The 19,671-nt window shown below is 40.8% G+C and overlaps 1 protein-coding gene across 1 annotated transcript in view; it reads right to left on the minus strand.

Annotated features, from left to right (window-relative positions):
• xpr1a (xenotropic and polytropic retrovirus receptor 1a) overlaps positions 1–19,671 on the minus strand; it is a 61,027-nt gene extending 41,356 nt beyond the window's left edge. The window contains exons 1-2 of the mRNA XM_034530587.1: positions 19,125–19,671; positions 13,450–13,501 (exon numbers count right to left, since the gene is read on the minus strand). Coding sequence (XP_034386478.1) covers positions 13,450–13,501; positions 19,125–19,193 — 121 coding nt within the window. The 5' untranslated portion in view covers positions 19,194–19,671. The remainder of the gene's footprint in view (positions 1–13,449; positions 13,502–19,124) is intronic.

Consider the following 19,671-nt stretch of genomic DNA (forward strand, 5'->3'; position numbering starts at 1 on the left):
AATCTCTGATCCACTCAGTATATATCTTGACTCTTGGTGTGTAATATCTTTCTATAAAATGTTTATTTTACAGTATGGAGTGAGTATAGATTGTATAGAAATGAGGGAAGGACAAATGAAGGAGAAGTGAAATGAATGGAAACAGAGGTTAAACCTGGTCGCAGAGGGAATACAAGGATGAGAACGTAGCACGAGATGGAAAAAGAAAATTAATGAAAGAGCAAGGAAGCAAATGCATTTGGGGACTCAAAGAGCGTAAAAAGTAGTTATCGAAGGTAGAGTTAAAAACAAAAGAGGATAAAACATGGAATAAAAAACACCCTATTCAGAAAGAAAGTGAGGACTAAAAGAAAGATAGCAGAATAACTCTAAAGTAAATTCTTGGACTTTTAAATGCATCTTGTCAAAGCAATGCTCATGTATGTTGCCGTACACAGACTACATCCCTATGAATTAGATCCACACCTGTACTTGATTCGTTAGCTGTTCACTCATGCAACACTGACGTGGCACAATTGTATTCGGATAGCACATGTTAACACTACCAACATAAACTGAAGCCAAACTGGATATTGTTGTTGGTAAGGTTAAATCAGGTTAAAGTCAAAAGCAATTTTCCCATTGGTACTTCTGTTTCCATTCACTCATTGTAATGCTGTAACTCTAACTTATGAATGAGCCGTCACACTGCCTATCCTACCTTTGCCATACAGGCAGAGAGGAAGGAATCCAACACTTTATATTATTAGATCAGGACCAATTTCCTGGCTCAATGAGATTAAGAGCATACTGACCTTGGAGCTTGAGAGCCATATCATTAAAATGATTTACATGAGCAGGAAGTACCTGTTTTGTTTTTTTTCTTTTACAAAGCTTTCATGAGCAAATTAGTAAGTCCAGTCGCCTTATGAGCCTTGGAAAGGCAGGTGGCCACATTGTTGAGGCTTTAATAAAAATGATTACTCTTCATATTTTTGTATTTCAGCCTGCTTTCAAACCAGATTTAGATGTACCGTCCCAGAGGGATATATCTTTCGACACCAGTACACAGAAATATACAGATGTACGCATAACAGCATAGACGCAACACAACAAGGTGAGACGCAGACACCGACGCTAACAACTGACTGCAGACAGAGTAGCAGATGTGCCACACTCTTGAGATTCAATAAGCCTCATCTGAATTTCAAGCATTTTTTAGCTGGATGCAGTTATCAAACTATGCCAAAAGAGTCAACGCTGACAAATTGAAATGTCCATTCCTTTCGACAAATAGTTCTATGTAGAATCTAGGGAATGCATGTCCTTACAAGTATACACATATTATTTTGGGGGGTGTTTGGGAAGCATATGGGGCATGTGGCTTTTTTGCAAGCATGCTGAGTAGAATATGCATGTTGCCATACAAACTGAAGAGCGTCCTACGTGTGGCATTTGTGTAGAGAGTGTATGTGTGAGAGTCTGTGTGTGTCACTGAGCAGCATGGGGGAGAAACTCGCTGAGTTTAAAGAGCAGCATGGAGAGGAGAAGCAGCCACTGTCTGTCAACCACCAGCCAGCACTGGAGCTCTGAATTCCCATCCACCCCTTTCATCTGGCCTCAGTACAAATAGACCACCAAATCAGAGTCAGAGATTTCTGTAGTTTCAAAGTGGTGAACGTGTGTGTGTGTGTGTGTGTGTCTGTGTGTGTTTGTGTGCGTGTGTGACAGCAAATGAACCATACTGACTGAGGCTCACAATCATCCACATACACACACACACACACACACAGAATGGTAACTAAGAAAGTAAAGAACTTAATACTAAGAATAAAAAGCATGACAAAAAGCCAAACTGGGAATTTTACATCTTCACATCTATTCCAAGATAATTTATTGTAGCATTTTCAGTATTCAGGACTTTGTTTTTGTCCTGGTGAGAATTTACACCACGACAACGTTGCTTTGAAACATGTCAAAGCACGTGGATTTTTTTTCCCGATTTGGTTTCTTCAATGGAATCATGCACAGAGGAATAATGGAATATTGTTTGACCAGCATAAGAATATGTGAGTGCATGAAGAGGAATACACACCCATGAAGTGACAGAGAAGCAAGAATAATTATTAAAATGTTTTAGATTAAATGATTTCACCGAATTATTGCTCGTATATTGATAACATGGGAGTGAAAATATAATGTTATTTAGAACAGCAAACACACAACATCACTATCACCAGTAATGTGATCTTTTTACTTTGTATATGTGTGAAAAATAATGATTACGATCATAGACAATTGCATACTATATACAGTGCACTGCATTTGCTCTACGCCGTTATCCTCCTATACGCAGGTCCTCGGGTCAGAGCACTTCTCATCTTATAGAGTATCGAGAATCATTTTTGTTCCTTAGTGTACACTATTTGTTTTGTGTATGTTCTCAAGAGGTGTCAGCGTTCTTTCACAAGACTGTTTTAAAATTCAACCTAGCACCCCGGCCCTTAGTTCTTCTACATGTTCAACAGTTATTGTGTTTGGGACCCGACGGTCACAGGAACAAAACAAGGCTCAAGTGATTCTGGTCTCTTTCTTCAGTGCCATGGTAACTGTGATGGAGAAAGTTCAGTTCAGCTTTGTGTGTCCACAGAAAAGTACAGAAAATAAGGTTGCAATCCTACAGTGAAACACACTTTTAAAACATGGCGATACTACCAGATTACAGGGATCGTCTGCTTTCAAAAATATTAGATAGAGGGTTCATCACAACTCTCTAGTGTTGCAACATTCCTGGCTACATTAAAAAATAAATGCTTCTGAGATTAACAACACTGCAATTTGTAATTTTGTTGTCATTACAAATATGATTCATTCTCATAAAAACCCTAACAACAAATTTACAATAGTCCTCTTACAAATGGCTGCAGCTCATGCCAGGGGAACAATAAGCTGTTCTCTGCTCAATTGAGCTGCATACTAATAGGGTGATTATGAAGCCTAATTATCAGATGGCACTTGTCAAGAAGAAGCCGTGCAGTTTGCCCCAAGGACAAAATTTAAAAAAAGAGACAAACTGTTGTTTCTACTGAAAAGCCACATTAGGGGGGTCTCTGTTTCAGTATATAGCTGGTTGGAAAGTCAAGAGGACACTTTAGATGGCATCAAAATGCAGTAAAAATGTATAGTGTACACACAAGACTCTGGCCTAACAGGAAGTCAACTCACTGAATTGTTTTTGAATCATTAGCATACATCATGAATACATTAGTCACATGTTGAGGAGAATATAAAATATGCATATCCAGCATATGGTGACAGGGATGGTCACTATCACTAACACTCCTGACATGGTGACTTTAAATTTGACTACACTAGAGAGACATTGATAGAGACATTGAATGAATCGGAGAGGCTGTTGGTATGTGTGAGTTTTCTTTCAGTGCCTGACCTCATCACTTGTTTTTAATATACCACACAACCATAAAACTCACTTATTCTACTTTAAATTGTGTCAAAGGGTGGAAATGCGATCGAGAGTTGGAGAGAAGAGTTTTGCTGTGTTGTGTGGAGTACAGAAAGAATATAGCTTGGTGTTATCTAAAAGATAGTCATGGCTGAATATTTAGCCGATTTTGTCAATATGGAGGCGGCTCAAAATTTCAGAAAGAGACGTCTCAGAGCGAGACTTGGTTGGAGAAAATTAGAATGAATGGTAAAGAAAAAATATTTTAAAATGGTAGGATCCTTTCCATAATGTGGTCAGACACTTAAGAACAATATCAGCCTGTGAGAGAGAAAAAAACTAGCACTTTGACTGGATGTTAACTGACGGTGCGGAATCGCTAGATATGATTACATTGCAGTCCGTTTAGCAGCTGTCGCTACACCGTTCTTGCTCAGTACCAATTAAAATTATTGTTGTTCCCATTAGTCACATCGACAAAAACAAAAGGAAAACATGATCCAGGTTGAAAATACTAAAGTTACCCTCTAATGTACCTCCCACTTAACCAACTACCTGTTTGTGGCTTCCACTAAGTGGCAGGGCCGTTTGTGAACACTCGTGAGCATCAGGAGGTAGATTCACCATATTTCCAATCTCACACACTGTTAATAATTCAACATTCAATATAAAGACAGACGGGCTGTCCGGGAGGGAACAATATATGTGAATAATTGATATCTCACTCTCTCCCATTGTCTCGGGATTAGAAGAAGTTGCTATAGAGTAAATAAGAGGAGCAATATTTTCTGCCCCCTACGGAACAACCCCCTGACCTCAAACGTATTAAACTGAAATTACGACAAGTTATTACTGCCATCTTTGGAAAACACTTCAAATGTGCTTTGAATCCAAATGTATTGAAATGAAAGAGCTTCAGTCATACTCTCATATCTTTCTGCCCCCAGTTCGTTTTTCTTTTCACACATCTTTCATGTGTAATAGTAACAGAAGGAGGCTCCCCATGGCTTTAGCTTCCTTTACTCCAATTACCACCAATGTCACCTCTCCGTTTTCTCTCATGCTTCCGCTCTCATTGTATCCGTCATTCTCAGCCCTCAATTCCCTTCTGCTGCCCGAACACTTGTTTGAGATATAGTGCGACCCACCAGCGTAACCCACCAGCCATGCACACTGCAGCTGACCCCCAGAGGACAAGATGGAATCTAAACTCTTTTCTGCCCACGACATTTTACAATCAAATATCAGCTATGAAATATACCCCTTTTTTTCTGCCAGGTGTACTGCAGAAGCCTGTGATTATATTGACAATAAGCTGAGAGCCAATACGGCAATATAGAGATGAGGAGACGGTCTCACGTGTGATTGGTACATTTCCACCAAGTTTTTTTGTGCCTCTGAGCCAATCTGAGCAAGGTTCTGGCCGTTTCTCCAGAGACGAGATGCAGCACGCTGGCGCGGTGAAGGACACTGTGTCATCTGCAATGCCCTACCCGCCAACACATACAGTACAAACACACCCACATACAACCACCGTGTATCACTTGAACATGCAAATGCCCATTAAAAAAACATCCATAACAAATATGTCCATTTGACTTGTAAAAAATAACACCAAAAAAACCTTCCCAGTCTTAGTGCAGAGAATTTACTTGGACATCAGAATAAAAAAATCTCACATCAGAAAGTGACACAATGAAAATAGCTTTTTGTTGCGTAATCAAGCTTTTGGAAAGCAATGAAAGTTTATAATTTCTCCATACCATTTACACACAAATAAAGGATTGCAGCAGTGCAGGCACTGTGTAATGATTTGATTGGTTGCACTCTAATTGCAGTGCCAAAAAAACTCAGAAATAAATCAGCATATGGCCCTGCTGTCGTCACCTATAGCTCACAATCACACCCACACCCCCTGTAGCACACAGCTCCTTATGTGCCTGTTTGTCAGCGTGCCTATGTGTGTGTGTCTCCACTACTACCCTCAGTTGTACGCAAGTGCAGCAGAGAGCGGCAGTGTGAGAAGACAAAAGCATCAAAACAGACAAGGTCACATGGATGTATACTTCCCTCTATCCTTTCATCATCACCTCCCAGCTTTGTATTGTTCCTTTCTGTTACTCAGACTACTTCAATCTATGAATACAGGACAGATGCCATTAGTGCACATATCCAAAGCTGCACATTTCAATTCACTGCTCAGTTAATGATTTTCCTCAATTCCGGCCAAGCAATGCAGTCGATACAGAAAACTATTCAAATTGAGCCATCAAAGCAGCCTTGTGTGAATCCTTGCTCGATAAACACCATTCGGTCAACGATGACTGAGGTTACACTCAGCACAGCCTGGCTGGTGTGCTGGCAAACAGTCAAAGCTGTTGATTAGGGCTTCTTATCGACAATTAAAAACAACAACTTGCCTCATAATAGAGGTTAGACTAAGGTTTGAAAGCCAAACTAAAGCTAAACAATTATTTCAAATCCTTGAGACCTAGACAGCTGATTTCTAATCAACATGAGTTACATCTCATTACATCCCCGTGCCTCGCACGCTTGAAATCTCTGCTGGTGCGCCATGTATGTGATTTCCACTTGTGCACCTGGCAAACAGCCAGCTCATATGATTGCTGTTTGTTTAATCTTTACAAGACTGCATTCTCCTTGAACTAAAGGTGTGGTGTCTGAGACAAACTATATTGTGTTTATCTTAAGCATTAGTGTAAAGCTTCTGTCCATCTTTGAAGATGTAGAGATCACAGACAGTTATTTTAATCCTCATTCAAGTGGCAGCGTGTTGATAAGGCCTGGAGAGCAGGAGACCATTGCCATGAACAGATGTGCACATTCATTTAAATAGTCACACACACAGGCTTAGAGACTGAGGCACAGTAATGGCAAGTTATTGACTAGAAGATCCATAAGGCCTTGAAGGCCCTCATAACTAAATTAGTATGGTAAGCTTATGATTAACTAGATTCCTCTGAGCACCTTTTACCTCTCCCTCCCAAAAACACATCACCATTGTTCATATATTTGCACCCCTGCTTCTGCTCTTTCTTTGCCCTCTTTTCTCTACACCTCAAACCCCTTCACGTTTTTGTTTCGCCAACACCACGTTTGCACCAGTGGAAACATTTTCCTCCCACACTTAGACTGTAAAGTGCCCCACATCTAAAAATACTGTCCGTGCTGGAGCCACATCCTCATCTGAACTCCTCACCCTTTTCTTACACCACAACAGTAGCGGTTCAGATCCATCCTCCTCTAAACCAACCCATACCTTTCCCTCTCTCCCCCTCTCTTCCTCTTTCCTCTACTTCATTCAGGCGAAATCTAATTCACAGATGAATAATGGATGGATGGACGGATGGATAGAAGACTTTCATCTATCAAGGTTCTCTTTCTCTCGCTCTCTCTCTCTGTGTGTCTTTCTCTTGCGGGATGGCTGTAGTGCTAATGCAGGGCAACATGCATTGGAGATGAGCCCAGGGACCTCCCACTCATTCTGTTTGTCTGTCTGCTGCCTGAAGGATCTCTAACTCTCCGTTTCTATCCATTTCTGATCCAGGCTGGTCATTGGAAATCCCATTCAATCCATTTATCATTGTTTTTCAACCTTTTCCTTTCCTTTTTTCATAATAATGTCAAACATGAAAGCAAAGAATGCTGGACATCTTTATTCATCGGCGTCTTCATCCAATCACCTTTTCGATCGTTCATTACTTCAGTTCGATAAGACCCTGACCTTGGGATAATGATCCTAGGTTTGTATTGACCCTGATTCCCCTAGAAGCCTCATCAAAGAACCAATCTCACAATCCACTGCCACCTCCCCTCCTTTATTGCTCTGTAGGATGGAGGCTGCTTAAATCCACTCTGGACGCTAAACCTGTTTGAGTCAAGAGAAACCCGTTTGTATGTCTGATGAACGGATGTAAGCTGTTCCAGAAACATCCTGTGTGAATGGCAAATAGGTGTATAATTTTGAAAAAGTCTTGCCATGGCAGTCTATTGTGGACTCATAATGTCCACTGGATGAAAAAGCCTCAGGTGTCTTCCCCTCTGCTGGAAATATTTAAATAATGGAGCAGAGAAACAGGCTTTAAAAAACAGCCTCATAGAATTTTATAGACAATAAATAAGGTTTTAAAAGCAGCAACAATAGAATTTGTCCTCAAAAGGATCTCACTCATGTTGGGTCATTGGGTCTTTCCTACTCACTTATAGTTGATGTGTTTCAGTGTTGCTCTAGTTTATTTAGTTTGGCTTTAAATTTTCTTCTAGGTGGCTCCAAGATTTAGGACCCAAAAAAAGAAACCAACCCCCACAAAGAAACCACAATTATCGCTTGAAAGCAAGCAAGAGCAGCAGCTTGTCAAAGAGCCCATCAATAATGCAGGCTGGTGGGAGACCCTGGCTGCCACACCACTGTCCTGCTGAACCCTCCTGCCTGTCTACCTGTCTGTCTGCCTTTCAAGCCGTCTCACTTCCGTTCATTGCTTCTCTCACTTTCTGAGTGCCCGCCTGACCTCCTGCCGTGCTGCCAGCAACTGCCTGTCCTTTTGAACCACACACAGAGTTGAATGTGTTTCCCAGCCTGGCTGTCTGTTATGCATGTATCCTTTAGCTGCTCTCGCTGGGAGGACTTTATGTATATACATGCAAGTATTCATTTATATATATATTTATATATCTATATAGATGCATCCAGGGCTTTTCATAATTGATACAGCATTCTAATAAGTATCATGGTTTATCACTTGTATACTTGTTGATCAAAATCAGAGAAAGCACAAAGGCAACACACTGATCCAATGGCTTTGACCAAGGCAAGATAAATAGCATCGTTTAGAAAATAAACTGATATTTTTCCAAGACCGCTTGAATAAAAAAAAAACTCATTTATCAACATGCCAAAGTGAGAAAATGACAGAAATCAGAATGCTATTCCACACAGAACAAACTCCAAGAGGGATCAACAACAGTAATAACAACCGCTGCTGTTCCATCATATACACCAGCAGAATGATAATCAGCACTGTATTACACAGGCTAGCAGGCTTCAACTAACCTCTTATCACATTCGTCAACAGCAGACAAAATAACGATGGAGCAAGAGGCAGGGACAGCAATGGAAAATAGCAGAATAAGTGCTGGCTGAAAGGTGAGGTTAAGATGATTGGTAGCTATGATTCATGTTGCTGCTTTCATTAAGCAGATTAGGTACGATGGCTCACACAGAGACAACAATATTCATTTGGAAGTGGTAATAGGGGGGCTTGCAGAGCTGAAAAAGATGCAACAATGAACAGGTTTACTTTTCTGGTTATTATCCAGTAATCAAAGCCATGAAGAGCCAAATGAGAGGGAGACAATGTTGACCAAAAGGAAGCGTGGGAACAAAAGCCCTGGAAGCTGCATAGCGAGGTATCTAGGATGAAAACATTAAGATCTAGCTGTGTTATCTGACTCAATGGAAAACTGAGTGAAAGTAATTTCATCCAAACATATATCCATCTCGCTTTATGGAGAGGTATTCTTTATATTCTGTTTTATTTTAGTCCGCTTTTGTCTCCATCACATAACTGTAAAGTAAAGTTTAAGTGGTGGCACCATATTGCTCTTGAAAGAAATGACAAGGTCTGTTTTCTCTTCTCACTCTGATAGCAGCCCAGAAGCCCTGGACGTAAACACGGTCGGGCCTTGGACCGGCTAGGCACCAAGCCAGACGCACCACTTTGTGTTCAAGCACACCAACTATCTGTACCAATGTGAAGTCTGCATGCCCAACAGCCTCAAAGCACAGAAACAAACAGACGTGCAAACGTATTCACATTCAAACACAGTGCACTGACTCCTAAACATCACTATCAGCAGTTTCATGTGCAGAAAAATACAGGCGCCATATTTATTTTGTATTTTTCAGTGTGCAGTACAATGGGATTGTCAGTCTCTGAGTTGAATAAGACATGGCTGTGATAATGGCGAGTGAAATCAAGGACACTGCTTCAACTTAAACATGTTCTTACAAGATTAAACTTCATTAACATTGTTATCTTGTTCTTTAAAAGGTTTAGGTTAGGACTCTTATTTCAACAAAATAAAACACATAACTGACGGGGTTAATAAAAGATATTAGAGGCTATGTGAACTTCTTGGTGACTAGCCTACAATCACATTTATTTTTGATGGAAATTGTACAGCAATTCATCACCGCACAAAAAGGCACTGCCCATATCCTATTTACAGGCCACTGTTATTGATTTGACTGCATGAAACATGAAAAGCCTTAAAGGGACAAGGCAACTGACAGCAAAGCCACAAGTCGCCAGTGACAATAAGGTGGACATTACCGTTACTATGTAAGATAGAAACATAAATGATATGAGATGGATGAGAAATATCCATTTTTCTTTCTTTTTGTCTGATTCATTCATCCCTGACATCTAAGTCTTGAGATTCAGAGAGAAAAAATCCATTCTCTGGTCCCCTGAGCTGTAAGTTAATAACGTAGCACCCCATACTCCTCCTCAGACACACTGTGTGTGTGTGTGTGTGTGTGTGTGTGTGTGTGTGTGTGTGTGTGTGTGTGTGTGTGTGTGTGTGTGTGTTCATAGTACTACCCAGGAGCCCCACCCTTACTCCCAGTGCCATCACTGCCACGTCCCCACAGCACCCACCCAGTACAGATACCATCACAGAAGAAAACCGGCCATTTATAGAGTAGGAGAAAGCAGAATGAAGGACACAATGAATGAATGAATGAATGAATGAGACAACAACTCAATGACTCGCAGTGTGAAACCTCCTCCCCCCCTGCGGGATTAGAAAAATACAAATATAAGCACGTGTGGCATGTGGCGCATGCAAACATCGCTGGACAGAATGACACAATCACAGAGATTACTGTTAAAGCTGTGTGTTTATTAACTGGGGCCATTGTTCTCAGATTGCTGTAATAATCAACTAATCAAATTAAATTGTGGCTCTAATGGTTGGGACAGGGGGAACCAGAGATTCAACCAGCTGTTCTCTCTGTACAGGGACAGGCGTGTTTTAATTTACAATTACATAAGGGCCAATGAAGGGGCAGAGGGAATGAGAACAAAGGATCTTAACGAGGGGTGAAGGGTCATTTGCAGCCGCAGAGCCACCATAATGTGCATGGGTGTTTGTGTCGGTTTGCAAGAAGCTCTCTTAATTACTGTACATTCATCTTGTTGAAACTGAATGATTCATTAGACTAAAAATAGTGCTGAAAGAAGTGTATGTTATGTTCCTACAGAGGCTCTCTGTGGTGGGTGGGGGGCTAATGTTTGTAATGTTTATTTAAACAAAAGCCCTGCTAGCACCTGCAACACATAACACATGAGAGACAACAAGCTTTCATAGAAAGATATGTTGTTGGCCATGTGTAGAGTCTCACAACCTGACAACAACACAAATGCAGAGGCCCTGACAGGCTTTCAAGTGCTGCCGGTTCAGTGTTGTGTCTACACAGCTCAGTTACTGCAGGGTGTTCAGTAAGAGAGCCGAGTGGGTGAGCAAGTAGTTATAACCCAGTAAACTGTCTCCCTGAGGCAAGGGAAACATCTTCCGAATACCAAAAATCCTCCTTTTTGTAATGACTGAGGAAGGAGACAGGGGGAGAGAAGGAAGCTCAGGAAGCAGATTTAATAAAAATAATCAAGGTTTAAAATTGGCTTTAAAATATATTGTTTCACAATCGATTTTACAATGCATGGGCAATGGTGACGTAAACCTTAATGACTTTCATTTGATTAAAAAAACAAGCATAATTTAGGTGCATTTAATGACTGTTTTTGTTTCTGGTTTCTTGAGCTACAAAATAACTAAATCGCGAGGATTTGCTGCTTTCTAGCCATCTCATGTGACAGTAAAATCAATATATTTGTGTGTGTTTTGTCTACTTTTAGTTGAACAAAACTAGCAAAGCAAAGCCATCACCTTGGATTTAAGGAAATGTGATTCAAATAAATAAGAGAAAGTAACTGGCAGATCAAATAAAAAATGTCAATAAGTGTTAATTGCTCTACTGGTGTCCAATCTGCATGACGGAAACAACCCAAAAATACAAACAAATAAGCTTACAAGCGTTGAATATGAATTTTGGCCCTCAATGGGCAATGTAGCTCAGGAGATGAATGGGTTAATCGCAGTGTTAAGGGTTTGACACCCGGCTCTTCCCTGTGTCCATATGATGTGTGGTGACATGTCCTTGAGCAATACCGGGAACCAAAATGTGCCCCATATGCTCCAGGGTCTTGAACAGCTGCCATCAGTGTACAAGTGATTGTGTGAATGGGTGAATCAGAGGCTGATTGTTATGCGATTCGTCCACTAACATGAAGAAACGAAATCGCTATATAAGTGCAGTTTAGTTTTCCAATATCGTTCTGCCCCAGTTTAAATTGAATGAGATTTGACAGATTGGGTTTAGTGCGAAGAGGAAAGAAAGTGCTGCAGTAAGCTCGAAGTTTATAACACCTGCTAATCTTATTTCTCTTATGAAAAGTCAACAGAATCTCAGCCACAGGAGAGAGTACAAGACAGAGATCAATAACAATGTTTGTCTGCATCTACTGCTGTTTTCATTACAACCTCTGGCTTTCACATAAAAACAAGAAAAGGGAGAGACAACTGGCTGAAACATTCAAAGAAGTCTTCTCGCCTATAAAACAAATGACGTCGCTGAGACACCTTTTTCTGCACTTGCCTGCTTTAGTACATAAACATAATATTGAAAAGAACACAAATCCAAATCATTTAGTGGGGACCTCACAGCAGTACCAGATGAATGACACGGAAGGATTTTCTACTGATTGATCGAGCCCGAGTCACGATTCATAGGCCATAGCTATCTTGTGACAAACTGACGGAGGCAGAGCAGTGACCCATGGGTACAACTCAGACCTGAGACAGGAAATGATTTATCATCCACGCCATCTCGTCGAGCACGGCCCGCAGCCTCTGGAGACAGCTCTCAGAGGACAGACGACGAACAGGACATGTTCAAAAGTAGTGTTAAATGTTCTAAGCCATTAGAAACACTATCATATACACATGAAGCTAATGAGCTTCATACACTTAAAAATACATTTCATAGAATATGTTTACATAATAAAATCCTGAGGGTCTCCATTCCCTTTTACAGCTACTGCTGTTAAAAATGAAGTCAACAAATCTCTGACACACACACACACACATGTGAGTTACATTCTTGTTTATCATGGATGGAGTTGTATTGAGACCGTTCTGCTGGAACTGAGCTCTGTAAGTCGCAGCTCTGTGAGGGGGCTTGTTGCACAACACCGAAAAAGATATCACTACACACACAGGTTTGGAGCACAGACACTTATCCCATCAAAGTACAGACATGTACAAGTAGAGGTCAGTTGTGTGCAGCCAGACTTCAGAACAAGCCCTTTTCTTTCAGACACACTCAGCACATCATAAAGTAGGCCATGTCTCGAGCCTGCAACTAACAGAAGTTGTTTACCCCTCCACAAACTGCTATCTAAAATAAAAACAAATGGTTTACATTCTTTCCCTCATCACACATCATTTTCAGTCTAATGCCAAAGATTAATTATAGCCAATGGCCTTTCTCATCTTTGCTGTGTTGAGTAGCAACATTTAGGACTCTATTAGACTCCAGCTCTGGTCTGCCACGTTGACTACCGGTACACTAAGCAAGTATACAACATGTAAACATTTTCCCTTTCTAAAATATTCAACTTTGATTCACAGCATTTTTTTTTTCTTCTAATCTTTTCTTTTCTTAAAAGCTGAGATAGTAAGCTGGGAGGCAATGATTTAGTAATTGCTGTTGGTCAGGCATTGCCTATTTTTAGCGGACGAAGGGGCCGTTATTCTGGGGATGTCCAAACAGGCCCCAGGCATAGTGCAGTGCGTACACAAGTGTGTGGATTAGTGTGTGTGTGTGTGTGTGTGTGTTTGTTTATGCAAACAGGGGGTCTCCTTACCTTCTATGGATGGGGCTTGGTCCTGGGAAGCATACAGCATGTCCTTGAAAGCCTGATGAGGAAAGCAGAAAAACTCAAATGAAGACACAAAAGACCGGTTGTACACATGTGTACTTTTGCCAGGATGTTGAAGTACATATGAGTAAAGTCCATTAAATCCATAGATACAGAGGATTAATGTATACATACATACATACATACATGTCTGGAGTAACTGTGGGCTCATTCAAAAACTTTAAATGAAAAGCTTTAGAGTCTGTTCCACATCCGATCCAATAAAGTGTATTTCCAGTACATACACTAGTACAAGTTAGAAAGGATTACAGCAGACCATGCATTACACCATTATTAGCAACCACTGCTTTTAGAGCCATTAACTAAACTCTTGTTGTCCATATGGGGAGATTACAGCAACTGCCACACAGCTGGTAACATAATGAACAAGGCACAATTTCTGGAATTTGAATGACATCATGTACTCAAAGTTACGCTAGTTAGATATTTCTAGACTGGCAATAGCTCAAAGAACTGAGAATTTATAGGACCCACAGTACCATATTTTGATTGCTGTAAATAAAGAATGATGCAGCTGTTCACATTAATTATCTTGAGATGAGCTTATAATGAGAGTGCTGCTGGGTTATTGCTGTGATTTAGTTGAATTTAAACTGTGAAACAAGTCAGGATGGGAGACGGCCTCCACAAGACTTTACAAAATGAACAATGATAACATAAATTACAGATGAAATAAAATTGTTCTTTGACAGGTGAAGCGATTGACACAGTGTACATCTTTCTAATGAAAAGAACAGATTGGGGACAGAGAGAGAGACCAACTGACAGAAACAAGGAAGAGAGAGAGAGAGAGACATCATATGAGGTTGTTTCTCTGCAATAAGATAATGGAAAATGACAGATAATTGCACGCTGGCTCATCTGAACAGACTAGTGGTAATCAGAGAAAGGACTTGAGTCGTGCTTCCTGACTAAATTGCCCCAGCAAAATAGAAAAAAAATTCCATTTAACTTTAGAAGTTCATTTTTTATTAAAAACTAATAGTGTTCAGCATACCGTCAGCAAATAAAATGTGCAAATGTGATTTACAGTTGAAGGAGAAAAATGTTCCGTCATCCACATCTGACAGATTTAATGTTTTCTGCCTTATCCACTGATAATATCTAACCGCTCTCTATCCAGGTTTCTATATAAACTTCTGCTTTTGTAACATGCCAGTAAGAGAGAGGTGTGAGTAATCCTGTGTGTGGGTGGGAGCCACTCAGAAACTGCTGTGCATTAGACAGCAACCTGGATTGGTGAAACTTAAATTCCTCTGTGAATTACCTGCACAATGAGACTGACAGTCTGATCCAAGAGGTACACATTTCATTTGTCCGTGGCATGTTGTCTCTACTGTGTCTGATACAGTTCACAGAAGACCAACGGTGCACACACACACACCATTGGAGCAGGGCCCGGTCCTGACTAATCTCTGGTGAGCAAAAAAGGCCCTCCTGACTAATAGGTGGGAAATAGATATTCAGATCTAGACAGGGAGGTATTGCCATGGTGATGGCACTGACGGAAAAGCAGGGCGGGGGGCTCTTTGGGGAAGTGTGATAAACATGCACGCTTGGCAGTAATCAGTGGGGAAACCTGTAGACAATAACTAAGCCAAGCCTAATGGGGCCATCAGTTTGAATGACCATGCATTAACGTGATGATGATCCATTCTGACTAAACCAAACATGCGTGTAACCCAAGTAGCACACGTATATGTATATGTTGAGACCGCTGTCCATGGAGTTCAATCCTTTCATAGCACTGACAAGTTGAGTGGACGCTAAGCAAAACATTTTGAGTGCTAGATGGTCGGGTCCTTCTCTAAGATGCTTGCGCTTGGTATCTCTGTGCTTCAGACGATCACACGGTGTGCCTCTTTTTTAAAGAGATCTCTGGCTCAACTAAAGTCAATGGTGGATCAATTGAATCCCAAGCCCTGTCTCTGAGTGGATCCCTGCATGGAGAAACAGGAGCAGAGAGGATAGGAGGAGTGCAGGGAGGGAGGGGAGCACAGGGCAGGTCTGGTCAGGGACCAGATGTCCTCCCAGTGGGGGAGGAACGATGAGGTGAGGAAGGGAGGAAGGAGGGAGGTATAGAAATGGTAGTTCTCAGCAGTTGCCCCGCCATGCCTGTTGTATACATGATGTTGTTGAACATGCTAATAAATCACACATTCATTCCACAAAATACAGATGACGAGAGGAATGCTCTATGTTTTATTTAAAGCTCGCTGTGCTGGTTTAGACATCTAAACTACATCACTCAGATTAATTAGGGAAAGGCGACGCTTCACCTTTGAACGCATAGCAATCACTCACTGAAATCGAACAAGCATCTGCATTTCGTCAACATAATGTCACTTTACGAGTTTGAATTGTAAATATGAGTCTCTGTATGCACCCTCCTCCTCGTCTACGCTTACACAAGTGATTAGACTGCAGGGGTAAATGCATAAGTGGCCTTGTTCTCTCGCACACACACACACACCTGCATCTCTAATGTTCACTCTTTCTGTATGCCTCTAATGTTCAATACACATTAGTTTAAGCATATACATCTGAACACAACAGTTGCCGCGCCTAATTATTGTCTGCACACATCTTACATCTTGTGTGAAAGAATATTGGGCACGGAGATTGACTTGAAAAGCAGACAGTAAACTCAGTTCATAACAACTTATTTTTTATGTTTGCACTGAATAACTATTACATTTATAGGCAAACCCTCACCAGATCTATCAACTTACATCCCCTCCCCTTTTGTCAGAAGCAGGACATGCACACCTCCATACCAAACAGCTCTTTTGCATAAAGGTTTATAACTACAATCCCACAGGATAAAGCAAGACACCTAATTACTCTCTCGCTCAATCGGCTTGTCAATGCCTCCATGTTGAAATGAAGTGCCTTACTAACTGAAGGCTGTATTTGCTGGAACAGCCACTTTGTCGCATCCTTCTCATCTGCATAAAAATGGCTGACCAATCTAAATAGACAGAGCACAGCTTTCCACACAATAGTGTGCACTCAAAAAGGAGGAGAGTGATAACTGGGCAGCAGGTTAATTAACCCAACTAGCACACAAAGGCAAGAATATCACTTCAAACCACAGTCAATTTAGATGTGGGCGCGTCACAGATACGACCAGTGTTACTACACCACGGGTAAAAGTGACCTGTATTGCTTGAATAATGTGTCCGTAATTTAATAGACAGACAACTGTATTACACTACAGCTGATGTGTTGGCTGCAGTGGCCACTGCAACACAGAATGTAGAGTAAATATATGAGGGATGGTTGGCTACCACTGTGTGTAATAACTGAATGTTTTTTTATGCATTTCTCCCTCTTTCTGAAATTTCCCCTTCACTGAATTGAGTCCACGGAGTGACGCTGCTTCTGTTGCACCACATCCCGGCTTTGTATTTTTAGGACCGACATTAAATTTCCTTTTAAAGTCTGTTTTATCTCAGTCACCCACTTTACTAAAGTAAACTGACGTTTATGTTTGTCTTTGTCTCTTGACTTGTTTCAGAGGGTGTAAAAACCTTGAATAAGATGTCCATCATTTGTAGGTGAAGGCTCTCTCCCCGTCCCTCCCACAGGTAGTGGTGGTGTTTACAAAAGTCAGACAAAGGCAGCCGCAGTAACACAAATACACACAAACTCATCCTTAATGTAAACCCCATGTATAATTCAGATTTGAGGAAGAATACACAATTGTATGGATAGGGGACCAGGCATGTTATTATACATAATTCACCAATCGCTACCAATGTGAACACAATGTTTGTAAAGACTGTGTTTTTGGGGTGGTTAAAAAAAGGAAACAAAGGCCTTTTCTACCTGTGAGTTTCATGGTCGATTACAGTTGTCTTCACGCCAGATTTGATGTTTTGCTTTAAATTTAAATTGTCTAGAAGTAAGAAGTACTAAATATAGACCAATGAAGTCAATCAATCGTTCATGCTCATAGAAATCAGTTATTCCTGTAATGAGTGATGAAATATCGTTTTTTTTTTTGTAATGCATGATTCCAGGTAAAAAAACATGCAATCAAATATTCAAACTTTAATGTCACTCGAGATAATTATATCCGATATATCTGAATACCAACACAAAACGTAGCTGGCAGAGAAAATCTATCATCATCCATCTCAGGTCAGTGAGTACCGAGCCGAAGACTGGAGGTGTAAAATGGCTGGTATGGCCAGGCGTCTGTCCCTGGGCTCACTGTGCGTCTGTCTGTACACACAAAGACTGCACACAGAATGTGAATGTATGTTAATAATAAATAAAAACTACATTCCTCTGAAGAGTTGCCCTCTCTTCAGTTTGTCCAGTACATATCTTTTTTCCACTTTAATTATATTGTCCAAAAATGTTTTTATCACATGATGATTACAGCATATCATTCATGTCGAACTGGATGGATCACAATGTCTGCTGTAGCAATAATCCAAGTTAATGATACTATTCAGGGCATGTTTCCAAAATAAAACCGTGAGCCTCTGTTGAGTCTGGGATGTAGGCTGCTGAGGTTGATGAGAACCGGGTCTTTGTCTATAATTCATAGAGCTAAATGGAACAGAGCAGCCTGCCCTGTCACTGCATGTCTGCACTAAAGCTCTTAATGTTGAGCCAGCGGGAAGTGGGGTGTGAATATGAAATACTGCTCAAGTACTGTACACCACCCAACAAAGACCATGTGTGCACAAAGGTCTCCATAAATCCGCAGACATCTGAGATCAGAGAGAATATCCTGTTGGATGAAGTCTTGCGGGTTGATTCATAGACAACCATGCCTGTTTAATTGAGCAAAATACTAATAACAACTACATCGAGATATACTAAAAACCCTATAACTTTGGTCAAAAACAAGGAATAACTATATTTATATAAAAAATATTTGCAATTTTACAACAATGCAAATAATACAAATTTGACGAAAATCCCCAAGAAAGGGAATTTATTGAATTATCAAAGTAATTGACAATAAACACAATTTCCCCTTTTTTATATATACACATATATCCCTCAATTATATGTACAAACTAAATATAAAAAAGCAATCAAGGCATGGAACAAAAAAATATGCATGGCATTTGAAATCGATGGTATCATTTTTTGTTTTTCATAGAAAAATAAACCTCCAAAAAGCATTATTCATTTAAATGTATAGAATATTGGGAAATATCAGTACTATATGTATTGCAACAAAAAAATAAATAATAATAATAATAACAGAATTGTTTTGTTAATCAAACCATGAAAGGCATTCAATTGTTCATATTGTTAATTTGTAAAGTGTGAAAACTTAACAAGCAATGAATGCTGTCTCTACATGGCTTCACACCAGCAGTCAATTCCCCGTCCATAAACAATAGGACATCTCTTATTTTACCGTCGTGTATTGCTCTCATGAGCAGGCTAAACTGAAACAAAAAAAAAAGAAAGCTATCGAAAGCTTTTACATTGTGTCATAGTCAAAAGGCATATTGCCTCCATTATTCCACTTTCCTCTGAAATAATTATGTATTCAATGGAGTTTCGGCCATGGCCATATTCAAAAGGAGTTTATTTCTAATAAAAGAAAAATAACATTGTCACTTTACCTCATACTGGAGATACTGTTTCCTCCACTCTGGAGTGATGTGGGACGAGAGATGCTCCGCGAATTTCATTTTGCCGGAACAACTGTCCCCTCAAACCTCCGTTAAATCCAAGAGCGGCTGTCCCCTTCCCCGTCGACGCGACTTTTGGTGCTTTCAGTCAACTTGCTGGCTCAACGTGCGCTGCGTCAGCCCGGCGCACTCCGCTACTCCTCACTCCACTTCTGTCTCGTCCGGGTCAGTGCACTCCGAGCAGATCCCGTCCCACATGCTATTTCACGGGAGGGACGGCAATTCCAGCGGCCTCTCTTTAACAGGTGGTCAGTTCAACGAAGCCGGTGAGAGTGGCTCAGTGACTTTGCTGCGTCCCTCCCTGGGCAGGTCTGGGGACATTGAGGTCCGCCATCGCATTGAGCCACATCGACGTGGTTGCGTCAGCAGAGCGCGCAGAGGCACCGGGCGGTGTTGGGACCTCCAGTCGAAACTAGTTGGCCCCTCACCTTCCCCACACAGATACATCAGGCACCGTCTGAGAAGCTTGTTGTTGTGT

The sequence above is a fragment of the Cyclopterus lumpus genome, chromosome 4, assembly GCF_009769545.1.
Source record: "Cyclopterus lumpus isolate fCycLum1 chromosome 4, fCycLum1.pri, whole genome shotgun sequence".
Classification (NCBI taxonomy): Eukaryota; Metazoa; Chordata; class Actinopteri; order Perciformes; family Cyclopteridae; genus Cyclopterus; species Cyclopterus lumpus.